Source organism: Oncorhynchus nerka, linkage group LG24 (assembly GCF_034236695.1).
Source record: "Oncorhynchus nerka isolate Pitt River linkage group LG24, Oner_Uvic_2.0, whole genome shotgun sequence".
Classification (NCBI taxonomy): Eukaryota; Metazoa; Chordata; class Actinopteri; order Salmoniformes; family Salmonidae; genus Oncorhynchus; species Oncorhynchus nerka.
In genome coordinates, this window is record NC_088419.1 from 44,590,545 (window position 1) to 44,615,560 (window position 25,016).

A 25,016-nucleotide genomic window follows, 5' to 3' on the forward strand; every position below is an offset into this window, starting at 1 on the left:
TTTGCTAATGTCAACTTTGAACAGTGCCCCATGGAGGCAATGGGTTTATGGAATGGGCAGGAATAAGCTACAGACAATGAACACAATTGCGTTTTATCAATAGTAACTTGAACGCACAGAGATACCATGACGAGATCCTGAGGCCCATTGTCGTGCCGTTCATCCCCCGCCATCACCTCATGACGCAAGGATCTGTTCACAATTCTTGAAGCTGAACATTTTCCAGTTTTCCCATGGCCTGCATACTCACCAGACATGTCACCCATTGAGCATGTTTGGGATGCTCTGGATCGACATGTACGACAGCATGTTCCAGTTCCCGCCACAATATCTAGCAACTTTGCACAGCCATTGAAGACGAGTGGAACAACATTCAATAGGCTACAATCAACAGCCTGATCAACTCTATGCGAAGGAGATGTTTCTCGCTGCATGAGGCAAATGGTGGTCACACCAGATACGGACAGGTTTTCTGATCCACACCCCTACTTAAAAAAAAAAAAAGATATCTGTGACCACAGATGCATACTGTATCTGTATTCCCAGTCATGTGACATACATAATGCATTTATTTCAATTGACTGATTTCCTTATATGAACTGTAACACTGTAAAATCTTTGACATTTGAAATGTATATTTTGGTTCAGTGTAGTTTGCTCTTTATGTGAGTGCTGTCAATATACCTTTGTTGGAGGGTTTAAAGGTGTCCTCCCTTCTCTTTAAGATCAAGAGATTATTTATTTAAGATCAGCGATTTGCATGCAAGACTATCCCATACAATCTGAATGTCTTGTTTGGGCAACTGTGCAATGTTTGAGCATGTGTTATCAGCATAATCTATCACACGAGGCGCAATGTTGTGCCCCGCATGGAACTTGAACATACAGTTTGTCAGAGAACACGGCACTTTGACAGCTAGTGTGCATGCATGCTGTGTGTCCTGTCATATGACTGTCCTGCAGCGCTCTCATAGAGGATATCCCTGTGACCTCTGACCTTTACCTCTAGAGGGGTCACCCTACCGGTCTTCTTGTGGGTTATGTCTCCACTTCTTTAGGGTTAGCTGTTCTCATTGTCCCTCCCTGATCACTGGAAACCCCTCACACACACACACACACACACACACACACACAGCCGGATGCCAGGGGCTCTGTGGTCTAGCTATGTCTTTTTTCCACAGGATGAGGGAAGCTGTTGACAGTTCAATATATAATACACAAGCCAAATCATGTCACATGACACAGGGAGTTCTATAATTATTAGGTCATCTTTTCTCTTAGAGTGCTGCTGGGTCGCACCATCCAGTCTCTCGTTGACATTCTCGGGCCAGTGATTTACCGCACTGTTGGCTCATTGTAGGGACTCCTGTTGTTAAAGTGTACACCATGCTGTGTTTGTGCTTGCGTGCATGCATATTTCTCCCTGGCTGCCGTACTCCTCTCAGAGGGTTGTTTGTGTGTTTGTGGACATAGAGAAGCTTATTACTGGCATAGCACTGTACAATTTGTCCTCATTTAATCTCCACATAGAACTCTGAAAACATCAACTAAAATACCAGCTTTCAGTCCTAGTAATCTCAGTCTAATTTCCCCAGGCTATTTCCTCACTGCAGTGGTGAGGCATAGGACCAATGTTCCCTCTAAGCTGCGCATGGGCACTGGCACGCATCTCCCCGGGACTGCTGTGCAGAAGAAATATCAGCCTGCGCAGAGAAGCACGAGATTGAACTTCAGTTTTCCCCTTCAGTTAACCCTATTACTGTTTCCCTTTACTGTGGTATTTGTGATCGAATCAACGCAATATTAGGCACTTTCAATGCAACATACAACCTACAAGATCACAGAACTTATACATTTCTCGACATTTTTGAAAAGCAGGTCAGGTCAGTTAAAGAGATTTTATTTTGTCCTAATGGGTCAGTATTGTATTTTGAGAGACTTGAATAAGCTAATCAGCCAATAGGCAGAGGGTAGCCTCATTTGTCTGATTCTCTGTAATAATGGTATGGGAATAACAATGCATTTTATTTTGTAAAGTGGTTTCTTGCATCAAACAACACAATATTTTCAGTCACTTCCCTGTCTGACTAACAAGTGGATGAACAGGTTAATGTCAAGCCCTGCATGTTTATTTCAAAAGTCTCATGGAATGCAGGCCTAAATGAAACACCACACATTGTCTGCTACTGTAGGCTGAATGATAGAAAAGCTATTTCCATGTTAAAAATGTTATGGGATGCATTTTCTCCATTGTTTTTGATGGTAGTCCACTCTGGTAGGCCTACATTATGATCAAATAGCCACAGTAGCCTACATGGTCACTGTTAAAAGTGGAACTTAAAGTGAGCACAGCCTAAGTGTTCACAGTAAACGCATGCTGGAAGTTGCACAGAATTTATCGCTCAGCCGACCTGAAATGTGCTCAGTGCCACATTTTTTGGTGGAGAGAACATTGCATGGGATACACACCCAGCACAGTGCAGAAAGGTTACACCAGATTCAAGGCGATATCACTCCGATCAAGTAGACGGGGATTGCGGATGTGCGTAAGCCACGAGCTTCCGAGGATCGCGTGATCAATCCCAGGGTTAGGCACTCGGTTTTTATTTGAAACCCTATCCTAAACCTTAACCCTTACTTTAACCGGTCTGAGTTAAAGGCCAAAAAAATGATGGACAAATATAGAATAGTGAAAGTCAGACCATGAGATCTTGATGTGCAGAGAGAGAGAGAGAGTTAGAGACTGTTTTTTATGCAACACTCCCGGATCTTCATTAGTCCACGACTAAAACTCTTCACCCCACAGGGAAAGTGAAAGGCACTAACTGCATACTGTGTGGTCATTTTAAGCACACAACATGGGAGCTACTGCCACAGACTCAGTGTGTGGAACGTTTGGAACGAAACTAAAGGGTTTTAAAGCAGGTTTGCCTCTCTGTACTATCTTATACAATTGTAAGACAAAGCAGAAGTGGAAGTGCAAACAGTTACATTGTGTATGCGTGTGCTTGCGTGTGTAATAATTGATAGAGCGTGGGAGCGGAGGGCAAGACACCAGCAGAAAGACCTAGTGAGTAAGTCCCATTAGCATTAGCTAGGGCCCTCGCTAGCACACTGGGGCCTAGCGCTGAGCGAGAGAGAGAATAGAAAGACGGGGGATAGAGATAGAGGAGGGGGAAGGGCAAGCATACAGGCAAGCATACATGCCTCCATTCAATTAGCTTCTCATTATGTTGCCATGGCAGCCAACATTTAAACATCCCTAAACCTTCCCGTAGAGTCCAGAAGGCTGTCACTTCTACTACACACATACACAGAAGAGGGGGAGACTTGGTTTGTTTCTGCCCCAAACCCACACGTGCCTCGCTCACTGAACTGACAGCCACCTGTCTCTACCTCTCTGCACGCATCAGCGAGTGTGTGTGTGTGTGTGTGTATGTGTTCGTGCGTGCGTGCACGCGCTTGATGTGTTTAACAGGTGCCTGTTTATCGATAATTGTAAGAAGATAACATGAATTCATCAAGTGCAGCGTCTGAATGCTCCTCATTAGTCACATCAGACCAACAAATATTTTTAACATCCTCCACTATTTTAGTCCCAGCTGTTGGAACTTTGGCTTTAGTGGATATCGCCACTATATTGTGATCACTGCATCCAATGGGTACAGCTTCAGAACAAACTTCTACAGCGTTAGTGAAAATGTGAATCGATACATGTGGATGATCTTGTTCCTGTAGTGTTTGTAAACATCCTGGTTGTTGAGTTAATAACCTGAACCCGATTACAGACACTGGTTACAGTTAGAAGCGTCAGGAGGGGTATGTGAGGGCCCGATGAAGACAACCTCTACTACTGGACAAGCTCTTGTCTTTGACTCCCCCTTGTATGATTCATGTCTCTAACCAACTCAGACAGAGCAGGGAGAACTGACAGATAACCTACTCTCACAGACTGCGTTTGCGACTCTTTGACATTGTAAATGTGGTACTGGAACTGACCCTGTATACAGTGTGCTTACTTACTTTATCGTGTTCTTCTTATGTCTTATTGTTATGTCTCGTGTGCAGTGACTATCGAGTTGTCAAAAATTGAGACTCTCGTTCTTACTCCTCCTCACTCCAGTAACTTTCCACGCTGTCTTCTTCTTCTCTCTCTCTCTCTCTCTCTCGCTCTCTCTCTCTCTCCCCCTCCCTCCCTTCCTCCCTCCCTCCCTCGTGACTATCCAGAGGAGGGAAGTAGAAACACAAACAGGCTTAGTCTGCCCAGTGGTTTTCTCTCTCTGTCTGCTCTTCTCCTTCTCTCTTCCCTTCTTCTTTCACTCTTTTCCCATCTTCCTGTCATCCATTTCCTCCTCTCATCCACTCCGCTCCTTTTAACCCCACTCCTCTGTTCCTCTCATCGCCTCGCTCCCCACTCATTCCCACCTATTCAACGCCTCTCCTCTGTGGATATCTCGGCCCTGTGCTCCTCAGGTGCCAGCCTGTGTGTGTGTCTATAGAGCGCCACCACTGTCCTCTAGTGGTGAAGACACTGAGCAGCAGCCAGAGTAAAAACCTCAGCAGCATCACGTCAACACAGCGGCATATGTTCTTTCTTAGAGGGACGGGGGAAGGCCGGGATTGACTGGAAGTCCCCAGTGCTTGAGAAGTGATGGTGTGTGATGCTAAGAGGAGAGGAGGGTATATCTGCCGGACGTTAACTCTCTCTCTCTCTTCTCTTCTCTCTGTCTGCTCTGTTCTTTCCAGGATGTCTCTGCAGAAGTCCAGCTCTGAAGACGGAGGTTAGTAGCAGTTCAACTTTTACAAAACAATACTCCTGTTTTCTCTTACTGTTTCCAGCTTCCTAGCAGGGTTGGAGTCTATTATATTTCAGTGAGTGAATAAATCAACTAAAATTGTATTTATACATTGACCATACCCCGTTATGTTCTGTTGTGATATTTCAATCATTAATGATTGGCTCTAACCCTGCAAGCTACAGCAGTTATTTGCCATTATGTGTGCAAATTGAAACTGCTTTCATGTGTGTGTTGGCATTTTCTCAGGGGCTAACTCTCAGCCTTGTGAGAGACAGAGAGGGGAGGGAACCAATTAGTGTGAGAGAGAAAGAGAACAGAGTAGTGAGAGAGAGAGAGAACAGAGTAGTGAGAGAGAGAGAACAGAGTAGTGAGTGAGAGAGAACAGAGTAGTGAGAGAGAGAGAACAGAGTAGTGAGAGAGAGAACAGAGTAGTGAGTGAGAGAGAACAGAGTAGTGAGAGAGAGAGAGATAGAGAGTAATGAGAGAGAGCGTGAGAGAGAACAGAGTAGTGTGAGAGAGAACAGAGTAGTGAGAGAGAGAACATAGTAGTGAGAGAGAGAGAGAGCGAGAGAGAGAGAGAGAGAGAGAACAGAGTAGTGTGAGAGAGAGAACAGAGTAGTGAGAGAGAACAGAATAGCGTGAGAGAGAGAACAGAGTAGTGAGAGAGAGAGAGAGAGAACAGAGTAGTGAGAGAGAGAGAGAGAGAGAGAGAACAGAGTAGTGAGAGCGAGAGAAAAAGGGGTGGGAATCAAAGAACCAGGGAGAAAATAATAGTGGGGTTAAACACTCATGAGATATTGTCATGCTGACCTTCAGCTTGTTGTGGCTGTAGTTTTTTTTATTCCAGCTAGACAGACAGGGCTGCGTGTGATCTCAAGACTTTAGGGAGAAACAGCTCTCCTCAGCCCTTACATACAAATGTCACCTGGCGGAGCCGCCAGCTGCCCGCTTTCTGAGCCTATCCCCAGACAGGTGACTCAGGGGATAGAGAAGTCATGCACACACATGTAGACACCCACTCCTTTACACGGTTTATAATGATGGGAAAATGGTATGTCCCATTGTGTTTGTCTTTATCGGAGAATCATTCAAAAACATTGAGCTTATTTTCCATTACCCGGCAACACTGGGTCCGTCTTAAGGAAGTGTGTGTGCCTTTTGAGTGTGTGTTCTAGCGTTGTCTGACTGAAGCTCTCTCTCTCTCTCCCTGTTCCTCGTAGGCAAATGGGACAATAAGAAGAAGAACAAGTCCTTCTGGCAGAACTTTCGCAAGACGTCGCAGAAGGGAGTCATACGGCAGACTTCGAAAGGTACGGCAGGATTACGCTTTTTGGTACAGCGTGTTATTTTCCTAGAAATTACACAGTGAAATTTTAATAGCATACTTATTATCTAATAATGACTAATTTTGTCCCGTTTTGAATGTGTCTCCATACTACTTTATGTCATGCCCCAGCTGTTTTAGTGACCCCTTATTCTCTGACCGTCTAGGAGAGGACATAGGCTACGTGGCCAGTGAGATTACCATGAGTGACGAAGAGCGCATCCAGCTGATGATGATGGTGAAGGAGAAGATGATCACTGTTGAAGAGGCTTTAGCTCGGGTAGGAACCCCCTCACCCACCCTCTTCTCTGTACCCCCTACACCCATTCCCCACTCTCCTCTCCAGGCTCCTCCTGGGGCAGACAGGCAGGGCCTGGAGGGGACCTCCACCCCACCCACGGCCTGACCCCAGCCCCAGCTCCCCCACTGCAACGTGGTCTCGACCGGCTCCAAGCCTACCAACTCGCCCGCCTCATCCCGCAAGCTCCATATCCAGCTCTCACTAAAATGACTTACTCTTATTAACTATTCACCGAGCTTTCATTATAACCCTGCATGGCACTTTATCTTTGACAAAACCAGCCCACGCCACCCCTAATCCCCTGTCCAAGAAGGGCGCCTGGGGTCACTCGCAGTGTTTATGTGTGGTCCTGTTCACTCTGTTGGGGGTAGCTGGACATGTTAGCTCTGTAGCCCTGTAGAACTAGGTCTCTCTTTAAGGCAGACGTTGATTTTCCTCCACCTCTTCCTGTATCGCTGGTGTATCATTGGGTGCTGGTCTGACCTCCACCCTCCTCCACTGTGGTTGACACTTAAACAAACAAATCCGGTGCTGGAATCGATGAACAGCCTCCGTGGTTAGGGATGGGCACGGTTATTTTGAATATTTAGAATTTTCCCGAATGGACGTTAGTATTCGATTAATTGCAAGAGTATTCGTTTTAGAAAGAAAAAAATACAGGCCTATTAATGAAAAGGCTTTGTCTAAAATCAAATGTAATTATCTGTAACATTGCTACGTATAAGGACAGACCATGACATTAGACCGTTTTAGTTTCCACTGTAGAAAAGTAATATGGGTAACCTACACACTTTTCACAAGTGTAGCTTGTTATTGTTGGTCAATCAAAGCAGCACTACTGTCAGAGGCTCCTCCTTGTGTAGCAAGTGACGCGTGAATTTTTCGAATCAATTCCAAATGGAATTGCAATTAGGGAATTAAGTTGGCTAAATGAGAAGGAGTAGGCTACAATGATCAACCAACAGGTAGGCGGTTTAATATGAATGGAGTTGTTGTAGAGAAGGATGGGGAGCGCAGCCTTAATTGGCCTTGCTATGCAAGCTAGCTGGCTAACTAACTTAGCTGACTGCTGTAGCTAGCTAGCTTCTTTACATCGATGTAATGCAGTCAAGATAGACACTACCGGATGAGATGATACTGTTGTAGATAACCTGTCGGAGCCACAAGTTTGTCTCGTTGGTTTGGCTACTTTCTCTCCTGCTCCCCTCATGCCCCTCCCCCTCCCCTGCTCCTCTCACGCCCCTCCCCTGCTCCTCTCACGCCCCTCACCCTGCTCCTCTCACTCCCCTCCCCCTGCTCCTGTCACTCCCCTCCCCTGCTCCTCTCACTCCCCTCCCCTGCTCCTCTCACGCCCCTCCCCCATGCTCCTCTCACGCCCCTCCCCTACTCCTCTCACACCCCTCCCCCTGCTCCTCTTACGCCCCTCCCCCTGCTCCTCTCACGCCCCTCCCCCTGCTCCTCTTTTTCTTTAAAACACATGTATTTCGCCTACCCAGAGTTCCAAAAATGTTTTTAGGATATTATTCGGATAGTGAAATCATTTCAAATGCCCATCCCTGCTCTGTGGACAGTTGTTTTGTCTTGTGACCGTGTATGTTTGTGTCAACGGACTTGTGACCTTTGTGTGCGTGCGTGTGTGAGCGTGGGCTTGTGTGTGTGTGGCGTCCTACGTTTGTGTATTGGTGTTCGTTTGTGTGTGTGTGGAGGGGTAGCTGTTTCTATAGTGAGAGTGGGCCATCGTCCCCTGCCCTCCCTTCTCGCTAAACTCTTCTTCTCCTATAGCTGAAGGAGTATGAGAGCCACAGCAGACAGTCCAGCAGTACTGACACTGCAGAGTGGACTGACGGATCCAGTCCCAATCTAAACCAGTCCTCTAACTGCAACGTAAGTACCTCTCAGAACTCTGACCTTTTGACCGACCTTTCACCTCTCACCCCCGTGACCCTCAGGATCAAAGCCCCACAAAGGAGCAGCCATCTTTGTGTGTGTGTATGTGCGTGTGTGTGTGTCACCTAGGAGTATTTGTGTGTGTGAGAATGCGTGTATAAGATCATTGGCAGTCACGTCCCTTCTCTAACTAACCTGGATATTATGACATAACCCCAGACATACCGCATCCCGCAGTAACTTACAGGCAGCTAAATGGCAACTAAAATTCTGTATTTCATATTACAGTACACCTACTGTAATATAAATACGGTATCAATGCATGTACCTTATAATACTGTAACAAAAAAAAGGTTAATGCTACTGTAATCAAATGAATGAAATCCGTTGAGGGGAGGGGTTTGTATTTCAGTGTGTCCCTGTAATTACAAGGGATTGGTCAAGCAGGTCGGCTGCGTGGCGAAGTGTTCACACATTACAGTATATTAATGAATATTTTGTGTTTCATATCACTTGCACTTCCAAAGGCTTCCAAACAGTGACTACAGGGCAAAGCAGAACGAAAGGACATGGCAAAATGCTGAACCGTTTAAGGTTTTAAGACTTTCTGCCTCTTTACAAATCGATGGTGCACTATAACCGCATAAGCCTTAAATTGGTACAGCATTCTCACTCACGGGTGAAACACATACAGGCAAACTTCAGAATGTGTTAATGAGACAGAGACATTACCATGCACCCACTAGTGGTCAAAAGGTTTATGGCATTCCAAAGATACGGCACGGTACTGTATTCTGTGGGGTGGAATTACAGCACCATTTAAAATGCAGCAATTATTTCCCAGCTCACAACGTTTTCCCACAATGCACCATAATTTGCAGCACGCTGCAGTAAAACATTTCAGAGTATTTTACTGTTGATGATACCCCAAATGACTGTATGAATGACAGTTTTCCGTTACAGTGTAGAGAAGACAGTAAGCCTGTATGACTGAGATTAGCCAATCAGTGTGGCCTTTACGGTGTGGATTAGTGTGCGACTCAAAGTGCCACGGCACCTGTCACACTCAAGCCAGCCAATGTTACTTAGACCGGGGCAGGCGTCATCAGAGGTCACCCACATTGGACAGGGCTTGGCTGAATACTGTTTGCAGGGTGATTACTGATTACGTTACTCCACAATGACTGGTTTTAGTTGTGTTAAATCTCTCCTGTGTAAAATCCCCTGAGCTTCCCACCCCTACCCTCCCCTTGCTCTTTTATCCGGCAGCAGACTATATGGTATGCCCGCCCATGCATTAAAAAAGTTTTATTTAAAAAATATTTTTTATTTAACTAGGCAAGTCAGTTAAGAACAAATTATTATTTACATTGACGGCCCACACCGGCCAAACCCGGTCGACACTGGGCCAGTTATGCACCGCCCTATGGGACTCCCGGTCACGGCCGGTTGTGATACAGCCTGGATTTGAACCAGTGTGTCTGTAGTGATGCCTCTAGCACTGAGATGCAGTGCCTTAGACCCCTGTGCCACTCGGGAGCCCGAACCTGCCTCCCTCCCGCCTTCTGGGTCATAGTAATCACGTAAGGTGTGATCAGGATAGGATCAGTGTCCTGGTTGTCAGGGGCCCACAGGGCATGCTCATACCCAGGCTGAGGCACTCTTTCCGGGTTAGGAGAGGTGGCCATGTGTGGGGTCCCTGTTTGGGCTAGGCGGATGTATTGTCATTCACAAGGATGGAATGGCGCTGCCTTCTACTGTGGAGAATAATACATGTGTTGTATATTGGCTTCCGCACTGAAGAGCAAATAGTGAGCTGACTTGGGCCATGAGGTTTGCATCATCATCAGCATAATACATGTCATAGTAAGCTTTACTGTAGTACTAAAGATGAACTCTGAACAGAGAACTGATTTCCATCCAACCCCGGCCCTCATTTCATAGTGAACCTTTCCAGAAGTTCACACTGTGACTTTTCCCCCTTCTTTAATTGTAAGTCAGTGCTGGAAGTAAATGTGTCCAGTGAGCAGCTGTGGTCAGTAAAGGCCAGGCCCTGGACCTCTCAGTCCTTTTGAAGTGTCCCTCCAAGCCATGGGGTTTAGTTTGTCCTTAGTGACAGGTCACAGAACACGGCCTCACCCGGAGGATACTGCTTGTTATTGGAGTGGATCCTCAAGGCGGATGTGAGGGGTTGGTTTGGATGAAGACTAGTTGTACTCACTGATGATCGTTCAAATCCAATGCTTCTTTCTTGCTGGGCCAAGTCAAGCTCTGTTTTCCTCTTGGGTTTAGCCTCACGGCCCACTAGATTGGTGGCTCTGTGTGTGTGTGTGTGTGTGTGTGTGTGTGTGTGTGTGTGTGTGTGTGTGTGTGGGGTAGGGAGACATCACAGGGGATAGACACATTGGCTGACAGGCTAAATGGAGGACTGTGTGTGTACACATTTCAGATGTACTGGAGATCAATAGCTCTGAAGCAGAACCGGGTCCAGATGGGACCTTTTGCCTCACAAGCACCCCCACACACACGAACCAAGACACACAGATGTTTTGTACTTCTATCCTTGTGGGGATCCAACATTATTTAAAAATCACAATTTCCCTAAATCTTACCAAAACCCTAACCTTAACCTTAACCCAAACCTTACCCTAACCCTAATTGTAACCCTAACCCTGAACCTAACCCCTAAGCATAAAACAGCCTTTGTGCTCATGGGGATGTGGGAAATGTCTCCACAAGGGAGAATGTTCCTTGTTTTACTATCCTTATAGGGACTTTTGGGGATTTCAGGTCCCCACAAGGATAGAAGTACCGACCCAGTCTCTCTCTCTCTCTCTCTCTCTCTCTCTCTCTCTCTCTCTCTCTCTCTCTCTCTCACTAACTCACACACTCACACACTCACACACACACACACACACACACACACACACACACACACAGAGACAGAGACAGAGACAGAAACACACTCACAGAGCCACATCTTCCTGTGAAGATGGTCATGGATACACATCACAAAAGCACCATCTGGATACCCAAATATTTATATGCACATATGTGTCGCCGTGGAAACCCAGCTGCTAACAGCTGGAGCTCAACATTCACTTCCTTCTGAATGATCAGCAGTCTTAACATCTGCCCTCGACTGCCTAGAATTGTTTGCCCTCTCGCATGCTATCGCGTGTTTGCTACATTTCCCTTTCCATATTAATTAGCCAATTGCGTCCTTCCGCTCTGAAGACGTCTGTTCTAGCATGGTGCACCCACAGCCTTGACACCAAGCTGCCTTCAGTCCTGCTCTGGGCTCTGTGGATATTCTGGACAAGACCCTGTCATGCTTTCAAACAGCTTTCACACGCAAGTAAAGTAGATGAGAAAGTCCTGTTGTAAGGACTTGTGCAGAGAGCCGCCTCCAAGCCTGGTCTGTGGTGCAGTATGGCTCTGCCTGGTATTTGATGTGGCGCTGCAGGCAGGGCCCTAGCAAGCTGTTAATTCTCTCCATGCTCTCGGCTGCCACAGGCCTGCTTCCTGTTCCATTGGACTGATGGATGGGGTGTCCGATAGACGGAGGGAGAGAGGATGGGAGGATGACTGAAGGTGTATTGTTCGGGGGAACACTTGGCCTGTCTTCAGGACCGTTAGCACGCATCGCCGGAGGGAGGGAGGAAGAGAGGAAGTGATGGATGGAGGACAAAGAGCTCTCACTCCCCTCAGGCCCCCGAAACACAGCAGCAGTAGGAGGAGGGAGACTCTGCTTGATTAAGTACCAGTTTAAAATGGACCCGTTGAGGAAACATCTTTCCCCTCTTGGGCCTGAGGGTGTGTGTCAGGGGCAATGTCCCCTGCTTAAAAATGTAATTATGTCATCCCCCAGCTTCCAAATGGTTAATGGGTGTGTGTGTCGGTGGGGAGCTCTGTGGTCGCTCTGTCCAAAGATCCGTCCTCCTCTTAGCCTCGTCTCTCTCTCTCTATGTCTCTCTCATCTCCTCGGGCTGGCCAATAGAAATGTGGGGGCCAAGGCAAGGTCAGAGGGGCTCAAACGCTGTGATTGTTCTCCTCTCTCCACCAGGCACAACGTGCCTTTTCTCTGCTGCTACTCACTTCCGTCACTTTCATTCAGCAGAGCTGCCTTCGACCAAAAGGCTGCAGATACTTTGTGAGAGTGTGTGCGTCAATGCTGTTTGTTGTGTGAGTGTGTTGTGTGACTGTGTGTTGTGTGACTGTGCGTGCCTCACTCTGGATATGCTGTGTGCCTGTGTGTTGTGTGACTGTGCGTGCAGCATGACTAACCTGGGAGTAGCTAGGACAGGTTCAGCCTCATGCATCGTGATGCCTGCTTCTTTATGCTGACCTGGGAATGGGATGAGCACGAGTCTGCTGTACTAAATGCCGAAAGCTGTGAGTAACAAGTCACACTCAACTGCCTAGCATGCTTAATTGAATTTCAGTGTTTTTTCTGTATTTTTTTCTGAGGTAGGGAACCTCTTGTGTGTTTGCAGACACAGTGAGATTCCCTCTAGGTTTGCATCCATTTGCAAGGGTTTTACTGGCTATTCTAAATCTAGTTTTGCTTGTAATATGCACCATGCATGCTCGACCGCACAATGATATTTGTAGCAAGACCCAAAGCCGTTAATGACAGTGTGTGTGTGTGTGTGTGTGTGTGTGTGTGTGTGTGTGTGTGTGTGTGTGTGTGTGTGTGTGTGTGTGTGTGTGTGTGTGTGTGTGTGTGTGTGTGTGTGTGTAGGCGTGTGTGTGTGTGTGTGGAGGCATGTGTGTGTGTGTGGAAGCATGTGTGTGATGGGTCACGACTGTGTGGCATTGTTCCACTGCGGGGTTGCTAACTGCAGCAGCTTTTCACCACTGATTGATTTCCAGATGTTGGTGACCCTCACGGCTGCATCTCGGGACTATGTCATTGTCACCTCCTCCTCTTCCCCCCAGGCTGTTATGTATTGGCAAGGGACAGAAGTGTCTTTCTTTGTCTTCTCTTCTCTCCTATTGCATTCCTCTTAATGACCCTGATTTACAGTACAAGAGATTATGCGTATGAAAACAGCACAACAGAATGCATTTCATTTAAATGTGTTAATTGAGCACTCATTGAAGCAGAGCTTTCTCTCCTGTATATAAAAGCAGGTTTATTGTCATGATTCTTGCCCTGGATACAGCTCTGCAGAGGGGTCACTATAGCTGGCACAGCCACAAAGTCATAAAATCAGATTTGAAACCTAATGGATACCCTAACATGAACCCTACCCTTAACCACACTGCTAACACTAATGCTTAACCCTGACCTTAAATGATGACCAAAAAGGACATTCATAATTCTTACGTACAATATAGCCAATTTTGACTGCAGCTGGCCCAGCTAGCGGAAACCGCTCAGTTCTGCCCCCAGGGCAAGATTCCTGACAATAAACATCAACCTGCCTCCAGTAATGTCCCTTATGTACAGTACCTCAGTAATAAGCATTAGTCAGGTCTGGTTCCAGACTCTAGCGGGCTGGCTCACTCTTCTCTGTCTCTGTCGCTCTCCTGTCTCCTCATCGATTCTCTCATGCACACGCGCGCACACATACCTGTTATTATACAGCACGGTCTCTGAAAACCTTACTCTGTAATGTTTTCTGTAGCGGTGGAAACTAGGAGAATAGAATTCCAGACAGATGTGTGTGGTTAGTGAAGAGGGAGGACAGTGGGGTTAAGAGGTGCAGGGATGGGGGGGAGTCATTCTGCGGTTTAGAAGCTGAGAGGTTGTCAAAAAAACGAAGGGGGAGGGTTCAACCTCGGCCTCATGGTCTGATTCTGCTGTTGACAGAGGAATGGAGTATGGAGCATGCACCACTGAGACTAGCGGTGGAAAGGGGGCTGGGGGGACACCAGAGGGATTTATGGGTAACGTGCAGGTCACAGAGCTCCTATGTCATTCTGACTGAGAATTCCGAAATGGCTGGAGGAGTCCAAGGGAATGTGGAGGCCAGAGGTCCTTGTGTCACCAAGAGTGCCTTTAGAAAGTATTCACACCCATTGACTTGGTCATTGTTTGGATGTGTTACCACGTGGGAGTAAAATAGATGTAATTGTCTTTTTTTTGGTCAACGATCTACCCAAAAATACCAAATAAATAAATAAATGAAAAATAAAACTGGGATTCATGTTAAGTATTCAGCCCCTTGAGTCAATACTTGTTAGAATCACCTTTGGTATCGATTACAGCTATGAGTTTTTCAGGGTAAGTTTCTAAGAGCTTTCCACACCTGGATTGTACAATATTTGCACATTATTATTAAAAACAATCTTCAAGCTCTGTCAAGTTGGTTGTTGATTATTACTAGACATCCATTCTCAAGTCTTGCCATAGATTTTCAAGCCGATTTAAGTCAAAATCGCGAAACTTGTATGTAGGCCAGTGACATAAAATCTCAATTGAATCATTTTCAAATTCAGGCTGGAAAATGGAAAAAGCCAAGGGGTGTGAATACTTTCTGAAGGCCTTGTAGGTGCCAGTATGCCCTCATGGCACAGAGCCTTCCGTTTTGTCACCAAATCCCCATATACTACCCACCACTGCGACCTGTATGCTCTCGTTGGCTGGCCCTCGCTTCATATCCGTCACCAAACCCACTGGCTCCAGGTCATCTATAAGTCATTGCTAGGTAAAGCCACGCCTTATCTCAACTCACTGGTCACCATAGCAACACCCACCCGTAGCACGCGCTCCAACAGGTATATTTCACTGGTCAGCCCCAAAGCCAATTCCTCCTTCGGCCGCCTTTCCTTCCAGTTCTCTGCTGCCAATGACTGGAAATTACTGCAAAAATCACTGAAGCTGGAGACTCATATCTCCCTCACTAGTTTTAAGCACCAGCTGTCAGAGCAGCTCACAGATCACTGCACCTGTACGTAGCCCATCCGTAAATAGCCCATCCAACTACCTCATCACCATACTGTTATTTGTTTTATTTATTTTGCTCGTTTGCACCCCAGTACCGCTACTTGCACACTCATCTTCTGCACATCTATCACGCCAGTGTTTAATTTGCCATACTGTAATAATTTCGCCACTATGGACTATTTATTGCCTCACTCCCCTTATCCTACCTCATTTGCACACACTGTATATAGATTTTTTTCTATTGTATTATTGACTATATGTTTGTTTTACTCCATGTGTAACTCTGTGTTGTTGTATGTGTCAAACTGCTTTGCTTTATATTGGCCTGGTCGCAGTTGTAAATTAGAACTTGTTCTCAACTAACCTACCTGGTTAAGTAAAGGTGAAATAACATTTTAAAAAATAAAGTGTCCAAAGCCAGGTGTTAAAGACATCCCTCCCTCAGCTGTTATCCTCGGGCCTGATGCATGTGTATCAGTAACACCAGACACGGGCAGTGGTCGAACCCAGCAGCTCTCATCTTGTTAGATTACATATGTAATACAATTCTAGTGTTTCACATGTATTTTTTATTTTATTTAACTAGGCAATTCAGTTAAGAACAAATTCTTATGTACAATGGCAGTCTAGGAACACTAGATTTTTACCTTGTCAGATCGGGGATTTGATCTTGCAACTTTTTGGTTACTGGCCCAACACTAACCACTAGGCTACCTGCCACCCCACATGGGTAGGCTGGAGAAGCTAAGGGGAGTTGAAAGCCTCTCCTCCAGGCCTACAGTACACAGCCCAGTCAGACTTGCCTTAGTACTAACTCAAGCACTCTAACACACTGGGTGTGTGTGCATTTGTTGCCTGCGGTTTAATCAGCGCTGTTTTGTTTATTTATTTTCGTCCATTTAAAAAATATATATATATATTAATTTTTAAAGAATTACATAGATTTCTTTTTTACTTTTTACCTTTTTTTCTCCCCAATTTCATTGTATCCAATTGGTGACTTCCTTGTTCCCTCTGTTTATGCTTTGCTGTAGAGATTTGTAATAACGTTGTGACGTCCAACTGAACTACAGTACCATCCTCGCTCCAAAGTCCACACACACACATACAGACCAGTGTTTCCCCTATATTAATTTAAGTCCGCCGCTCCCAAAAAATATGTGAAAAAAATATTTTTTGTTATATAATTTTTTTGGTGTGGTTAAACATTTTCAGTGTAAACTTAAATGACTAAAACCAGATAAAACTATGGAGAAAAGATAATGGAGCTATATACACTACCGTTCAAAAGCATCTTTTGTCCATTAAAATAACATCAAATTGATCCGAAATACAGTGTAGACATTGTTAATGTTGTAAATTGTATTGTAGCTGGAAACAAATGTAGCTGGAAATGGCAGATTTTTCATGGAATATCAAATCAAATCATATTTGTCACACACACATGGTTAGCAGATGTTAATGCGAGTGTAGCGAAATGCTTGTGCTTCTAGTTCCGACCATGCAGTAATATCCAACAAGTAATCTAACAAATTCACAACAACTACCTCATACACACAAGTGTAAAGGAATGAATAAGAATATGTACATACAAATATATATGGATGAGCGATGGCCGAATGGCATAGGCGAGATGCAGTAGATGGTATAGAGTACAGTATATACATATGAGATGAGTAATGTAGGGTATGTAAACATTATATAAAGTGGCATTGTGACTAGTGATACATTTATTACGTTACATGTTTTATTATTAAAGTGGCTAGAGATGAGTCAGTATGTTGGCAGAAGCCACTCAATGTTAGTGATGGCTGCTTAACAATCCGATGGCCTTGAGATAGAAGCTGTTTTTCAGTCTCTCGGTCCCAGCTTTGATGCACCTGTACTGACCTCGCCTTCTGGATGATAGCGGGGTGAACAGGCAGTGGCTTCGGTGGTTGTTGACCTTGATGATTTTTTTGGCCTTCCTGTGACATCGGGTGGTGTAGGTGTCCTGGCGAGCAGGTAGTTTGCCCCCGGTGATGCGTTGTGCAGACCTCACTACCGTCTGGAGAGCCTTACGGTTGTGGGCGGAGCAGTTGCCATACCAGGCGGTGATACAACCTGCCAGGATGCTCTCGATTGTGCATCTGTAGAAGTGTGTGAGTGTTTTTGGTGACAAGCCGAATTTCCTCAGCATCCTGAGGTTGAAGAGGCGCTGTTGCGCCTTCTTCACCACGCTGTCTGTATGGGTGGACCAATTCAGTTTGTCCGTTATGTGTACACCGAGGAACTTAAAACTTTCCACCTTATCCACTACTCTCCCGTCGATGTCGATAGGTGGGTGCTCCCTCTGCTGGCCTTCTTTAGACTAGTTGAGTATCTGGAGCATCAGCATTTGTGGGTTCGATTACAGGCTCAAAATGGCGAGAAACAAAGGACTTTCTTCTAAAACTCATCAGTCTATTCTTGTTCTGAGAAATGAAGGCTATTCCATGGTAGAAATTGCCAAGAAACTGAAGATCTCATACAACGCTGTGTACTACTCCCTTCACAGAACAGAGCAAACTGTCTCTAACCAGAATAGAAAGAGGAGTGGGAGGCCCCGGTGCACAACTGAGCAAGAGGACAAGTACATTAGAGTGTCTAGTTTGTGAAACAGACGCCTCACAAGTCCTCGACTGGCAGCTTCATTAAACAGTACCTGCAAAACACCAGTCTCAACGTCAACAGTGAAGAGGCAACTCCGGGATGCTGGCCTTCTAGGCAGTGTTCCTCTGTCCAGTGTCTGTGTTCTTTTGCCCATCTTAATCTTTTCTTTTTATTTGCCAGTCTGAGATATGGCATTTTTTTTGCTACTCTGCCTAGAAGGCAGGAGTTGCCTCTTCACAAAGACATTTCTAAGTGACCCCAAACTTTTTAACAGTAGTGTATATATATATTTTTTACCCCAATTTCATGGTATCCAATTGGTAGTTGCAATCTTGTTTCATCGCTGCAACTCCCGTACAGACTCTGGAGAGGCAAAGGTCAAGAGCCATGCATCCTCTGAAACACAACTGCTTCTTGACACAATGCCTGCTCAACCCCGCTTAACCTGTTGGACGAAACACCGTACACCTGGTGACTATGTAAGTCTGCAATGCCCACCACAGGAGTTGCTAGAGTGCGATGGGACAAGGACATCCCTGCTGGTCAAACCCTCCCCTAACCCAGATGACGCCGGGCCAATTGTTCACCGCCCCATGGGTGGTGGACTCAAACCAGGATCTCTAGTGGCACAGCTTTAACTGTGAGGCAGTGCCTTCAGACCACTTTGCCATTCAAGAGGCCCTAGATATATATTTTTCAATAAGGTCATCTTTGCGAACTAACAACCACGATAATAAAATGAAATTGGGCCCCCATTGATTTTGTTATTATATTTGAGTCACTCAGATGGAATAAGAACACTGCATAAGCCATGGCTAAATGTGTACAACTGCAGGAAATGTGCTTTAAATCAGCATATCTTCTCTCAGCCCTATTGGAAAATATGTAGAAATTCAGGAAATTTACTTCAATACCACTTTTTTCTCTCTCTCTCTTATTAGGCCCATGACAAAATGTGTAGAATTGCAGGAAACTAGCTTTAAAACTGCAAATGTATCTCCGCCCAAATGTGGGCTGTGGGGCCAAGAGGAGGGCCTCTAAAATGACCACACCCATTGGCCTAGCCAACTACCAAACCACTGCTGAAATAAATCATTTGGGGAAACACTGTACACACATACACATTCCCTCACAATGGAGCTCTGTGTGCCTCAGCACAATGCTGTGGATCACTCCATTTAGTGGCTATTGGGTAGTAAACAGCTCGAGGCTCATTCCAACAGGCAGCACACAGACTAGAGTCTGATGCAGAGACGCACCACAAATGCCAAGTTCACTGAATATCTGTGGTGAATATCTCTTGTGAATATCTGTGGCATCTCCTCATTGCCCGCTCCCGTTCAGTGTTTTTCTTGTTTTGGCCTCATTAATGTGACCGGAATATGTTTTTCGTATGAGTGTCTTACATAATGTTCTACAATGCAATATAAATGCCCTCCAACCCCGCAACCCTCCCTCCATGCTCTCATATCAATAACTATGTCCACCCTAAAACACGCACCGTAACTGTCACCAACCCCCGACACCTGTGTGTTTTCATGGTGTGGTCAGTCTCCCCAAGACGTAAGTGAATGACCTGCAGTACAATGTTGTTTCATAAAGGTTTTGATATGGGTCACTGTGTTATGCCTATGGTTCTGGGGGTCCCTGTACCCTACAGACAGACAGTCTTCTCCCCTGTGTCTCGGAACCCCATGTGACGTCCCCTCTCTCCCTCTCAGTCTCGGGAGCAGTCTGATGATGAGCAGTCAGAGGACTCTGTGAAGTTCAAACGGCTCCACAAGCTGGTCAACTCTACCCGCCGTGTCAGGAAGAAACTCATCAAGGTGGAAGAGGGGAAGAGACCCATCTCCGAAGGTACAGCACATGTCCGTACTAACCCAAACAGTGTTATGTATACTGTGTATTTAGAATGACGTTACACTGTTACTATGTGAATGGGTTAGTACTGGTTTTGCTCTATTGGACATTGCTCTCTCTAATGGATAATTGGTTTGATGTTTTTATCCTCCCTGTAGATTCTTTGAGACTGGAGGTGTCTTCGACCTGTGAGGACAACACAGCCCTGTACACAGGGGTCCTGAAGAAGTCCAGCCTGCCCCAGGATGCCTCCCTGTCCTCCCTGACCCAGGACCAGCTCTCTCTGGACGGGGACACAGACAGCCTGACCACCTCCCCTTCCTCCAGCAGCCTGGACACCACCTGGTCCGGACACAAGCTGGTCAAGACCTTTTCTAAGTCCAGCAGCACCCACGGCCTCATCCGACCCCCCAGGAAAGTCCCTGCTGGGTCTGGGCGTCTGGTAGCCGTCGGGGTGGAAGATAGTGGTTCCTCCTTCTCGGAGCTGGACGGCTGTGGAGCCGAGGAAGAAGAGGTGTCGTGCTCCATGACGGAGGGCGAGATGAGGAAAGCCATGACCTCTCTCTCCCACGGGGTAAGTAACGACACACTCTATGGCTTCTACGGCCTCACCCGGCCACGCCCCAAACCACACCCCCAGCCCCGCCTCCTTGTTGCCCTTGACAACGTCTCCCAGAGTAGCCCCAAACCCACCCGTCACCATGCCAACTGGCTCAGGAAGCCCGACCCCAATTACGCCTACTCCACCAAACACCTGCTCTACCAGCGCTCCCGGAACTATGCCAAACCACCTGGGGCTCCCCCCTCCTGTTCCTCCCCCTCGCCTCCTGCCCGCTGTGACCTGGCCAAGGCTAAGAGTGGTACGCTGGGTGGAGGGGGGTGTGGGGGCTGGGCGTTCCCCCCTCGCAGGCTCCGCGGCCGGGCGGCAGTGAGCGAGCTGAACATCACATACGTGGTAGAGCGCAGCCTCTACGGCCACCTCAACTGGGCCCAGCTGGTCCGACCTGTCACCCTCAGCCGTGCAGAGCACCGCTGCCTATTGGAGGAGGACAGGGAGGCGGACAGGAAGTGGGCGGCCAGCGTTGACCGCTGCACCAAGCGCGTGCTCTTACGCATCCAGCAGAAGTCTGTGAGTTCTACCGTACAGTGGGGCAGGGATGGGCTACAAGCCACCCCCACCTGGCTAGGGGGACCAAGGCTAGCTTCAAGGCTGCACAATAACCGTCAGGTTTAGATACAGACACAGGGCTGATAATGTTCCTGTCTTCTCTACTTTAATCCACATGGAGCTTGAATATTTAGAAAGGCTAGTTTAACAGACCTCCATAGAGAACCACAACCTTTAGACATGAAAGCCCTTGGAATAAAAGTTCATTTTCATGTGATAAGAAATAGTAATGGGATGTGCCTGTTCTGACTCAGGATGTGGGTACCAGTGTAACAGTAGAGGTAACTGCCATTTCAAAATGTCACCCAGCCCAAACCCTAGAGGGAGTCTCCTGATTCAGAGTGGAACAGGCAGACACAGCTTTGATAGGTCACTGCTCAGGAGCTGACAGACATGCACACACATTCTCTTTCCTCTCTTATTTTTAACTTTCTCCCCTCCCTTGTTTCTCTTCCTTTATATCTCTGTACTCAGTGGAAGGGGAACAAAGTATCTCTTTTCCAGCTCAGTGAGAAATAAAAGGAGAAAGAGAAATCTGGGACAGTGACAGTGGCCATAAGCCCCGCTAAATAATCAGGGGTGGCAAGGCCAAGCACGCCTCCACACATCATTGAGAGAGATGGTATGATAAGCTGTAGTCAGTGTGTGAAAGTTCAATCACAAGTCAATAACAAAATGAGCGTGGACGTTTCAGTGTTGATGGTAGGAATCCTACTGAAAGAGTACTCAGACCGACACAGGGAAGCTAAACAGAGTTATTCTGCAGCCTTGGAGAAGCCCGATTCCTTGCCTGTTTACTTGTCAGTCATTGGACGTGGTTCTTCATCCATAGATGCATGGCCATTCCATTCAATATATCCAACATCACTCCATCTCCAGTCTTCTTTTTTTGGACGCCTTCTCAGTCGCTCCTCTTCACAAAACTATGGATTCCTGTGAAGTCCAGAGAGTGGAACTGCGGACATGGACACGATAGAAAGCAATGGTCTCAAAGCTAATTCAATGATAGGATGGCCAATCTCTCTCCTCAACAGTAACTCCCTGCTACCCTCATGACTGGTCCTATTGAGAAACTCTCCCTATCGAATGGAGAGATATGATAGACAGGCAAACCCCCTACATATCCCTCAGTCGGATACACTATACTCTCTGTGAGAACTTACTTCCCTCAACCTCCCCTCTCTACAACCTAATCCAGTGTAAAAGTATTCATATCTGTCTATACAATGTGTGTGTTTCCAGAGACTTAATCCGGTAGCCGTACTTTCATAATTAAACAAGGGAAAGGTTGAGTCGGGCCATAGTATATGTGCTCTATATAACATTCATTAGGCACCGTGTTATAATTCAGCGTGGCCACATCTAGCCAAATGATTGCATTTAATTTCACTCTATGCTTGCTCCCCATGGCTTTAGGTTTAAAGTAACATACCCTTGCAGAATAACAGTGACTGACAAAATCCCCATGGGGATGATCTAACACAGATGGCCACCCAATTAACTAACATATATAATAAAGATAAATGTATAGGAGTTTCACGTCTGTTGCCTGTCCCATATGAGGTCATACCATGACATACGTATATAGACGGTTGGAAATGCTCACTCAGCAAGACCATATATAACATACAGCCATGAATCAACCTGCTGCCATTGTGACTCCGCCAAGCATGAATCATTATGATTTGACTCTTACTGGGCACGAATGGGAGTTGATGTCATTTGAATAGATTCTAATTGATTCTAACTCCCACTCGCTCCACTCTCGCTCTAAATATTTATTCCCCCCCCCCTCTCTCTCTCACAGAGGACGTGTAGTTTCGGAGGGTTTGACCTGTCCAACAGGTCACTCCATGTGGTCAGTGCAGGCTCGGAGCCCAATGTAAGTGCTAACAGATTACTGATGACTCAGGGCTGAGGGGGCGCAAAGCTTAGAGAAGGGAACTCAAACATTGAATGAACTATTTTGTTATTTCTCTCTCCTCTTTTTGTTCTGTCTCTGTGTTTTCGCTCTCCCTTCCTCCCTCTATCTCTCAGAGTAAGTATCCAGAGGCTGTATACCGGGAGGTAGTCAAGTCTCCCACGACGTCTCGTATCTCTCTGGGAAAGAAGGTCAAGTCTGTAAAAGAAACCATGAGGAAACGGATGTCCAAGAAGTACAGCAGCTCACTGTCTGAACAGGTACACCCACACACACTAAGATCCCTACTTTCATAGTTGAATAAAAGAGTCTTGATCCGAGATCCTGTTATTCATAAGCATTCTGGGCTTTACATATGTGTGTGGGTGGACGTGTTTGTGTTGGTTACAAACTAAATAGCCAGCTCTCTCACACACAAACAGACACACACACAGACACAGCTGGGACTATCTTGGAGCTGTCCACATTCTGGCCCAGGACAGGTCTCGGGGTGTAGGGTGGGGTGTGTATGGAAGTGGCTGAGCTCATCCAGTGAGCCAAGCCTCCCGCATGCCAGGCCAGTGCTCTGAGACAAGGGGCCTTTGGCTCTGGAGCTGTGTGTGCGTGTGCATGTGTATGTGTGTGTGGCTCATTCATATCATATGAGCATTCACATTCAAACGATGGACAACTACAGTATTGGTTTTGGCCTGGTATCTAGGCTGTCAGAGGGTACAGTACTGTCAAAGCCTAGGGAGTGCCACAACCTTAAGACTGCGCACTGCAAACCAGCTCCCTCAGAGATGAATAGCAGAGATAGTCGGAACGACCCAGAAAAAGGTTGAATTAGTTATGAATATGTTGGTTGGAAAGAGAAGGCAGGAGACTAAGTGACCTCCAACTTCACTCAAAATACTATTTTACATGCCACGCTGCCACCTAGTGGCTGTGATGAATTACCCTTCAGAATAGCTGCTGTCATGTGTATGATACTGTGATCGTTACTTATCACTGATACTGGCATCTGTGTCTCTGTCTCTATATCTCTCCATCTCTTTCTCAATCTCTCTCCCCTCTCCTCTTCGCTTCTACCTTTCTGCCCCAACCTCCCCATTCCATACCTCTCCTACCCCCCGCCTTCATCTGTACCCTTCCTCCCCCTCTCTTCACCTTCCTCCCTCCCTCCAGTCGAGCCCAGATGGGGCACCCAGCTCCCCCCAGTCCCCCCAGCCAGACATAGATTCCCTGGAGAAACCCAAACTGAAGGCTGGAGGATCAGTGGAGAGCCTCCGGAGCTCCCTCAGCGGACAGAGCTCCATGAGTAAGCAGTGTGTGTGTGTGCGCGTGCGTGCGTGAGTGAGTGAGAAAGACTCTAAGTGCACAAACCTCGACACAATAGGGCACTGTCATCACATCTCCCGGGCAACATTCACTCCATATTCTATCTACACAGATAATCCTGAAGTGATTTCATCCATAAATACCCCTTATCAAGCCTGCCGTGTCAGTTAGAATACATGACATCATCATTGTTATGAGCTCGTCTCCTATCATTCCAGCTCTCTCACAGTCTCACCCATCCCCATTGGGGGGTTTAGAGATGCCATGTGAGATCGTCTGGTCCTATCTGATGAGAGTTTCTTCTCTCGTAGTGACTGATCATAATCTGAGCATGGCATGTGTTCAGACAGAGCACCAGCAACTCTTCTATCTGTCTCTCATGTGTTGATGTTAGAGTTAGACTGAGGCCTGTGAAGGCTGGGTTGATGTTTGTTAAACATATATCCATAGCAGTCAAAAGTTTGGACACACCTACTCATTCAAGGTTTTTTTCTTTATTTTTACTATTTTCTACATTGTAGAATAATAGTGAAGACATCAACACTATGAAATAACACATATGGAATCATGTAGTAACCAAAAAAGTGTTAAACAAATCCAAATATAATGTATATTTTCGATTCTTCAAAATAGCCACCCTTTGCCTTGTTGACAGCTTGGCACACTCTTGGCATTCTCTCAACCAGCTTCATGTGGTAGTCACCTGGAATGCATTTCAATTAACAGGTGTGCCTTCTTAAAAGTGAATTTGTGGAATTTCCTTCCTTAATGCGTTTGAGACAATCAGTTGAGTTGTGAAAAGGTGGTGGTGGGATACAGAAGATAGCCCTATTTGGTAAAAGACCAAGTCCATATTATGGCAAGAACAGCTCAAATAAGCAAAGAGATATGACAGTCCATCATTACTTTA

The 25,016-nt window shown here is 46.3% G+C and overlaps 2 protein-coding genes across 6 annotated transcripts in view; both read left to right on the forward strand.

The window, feature by feature from the left end:
- The window catches only part of LOC115108036 (SAM and SH3 domain-containing protein 1-like), a 295,957-nt gene that overhangs the window by 249,687 nt on the left and 21,254 nt on the right, over nt 1–25,016 (forward strand). For 4 of the 5 annotated variants that reach the window (XM_029631917.2, XM_029631922.2, XM_029631920.2 and 1 more), the window contains exons 5-13: nt 4,747–4,781; nt 6,020–6,109; nt 6,291–6,403; nt 8,207–8,308; nt 19,559–19,694; nt 19,856–20,271; nt 22,673–22,747; nt 22,903–23,046; nt 23,954–24,086. In XM_029631917.2, the coding sequence (XP_029487777.2) occupies nt 4,747–4,781; nt 6,020–6,109; nt 6,291–6,403; nt 8,207–8,308; nt 19,559–19,694; nt 19,856–20,271; nt 22,673–22,747; nt 22,903–23,046; nt 23,954–24,086 (1,244 nt within the window). The remainder of the gene's footprint in view (nt 1–4,746; nt 4,782–6,019; nt 6,110–6,290; nt 6,404–8,206; nt 8,309–19,558; nt 19,695–19,855; nt 20,272–22,672; nt 22,748–22,902; nt 23,047–23,953; nt 24,087–25,016) is intronic. The other variant, XM_029631918.2, reaches the window with a different exon arrangement.
- LOC135564312 (uncharacterized) lies at nt 20,278–22,666 on the forward strand (the record flags this gene model as incomplete). The annotated part of the gene is made up of 1 exon (XM_065008923.1): nt 20,278–22,666. A coding segment is annotated over one exon (654 nt), but the record flags the coding sequence as incomplete, so codon positions are not given.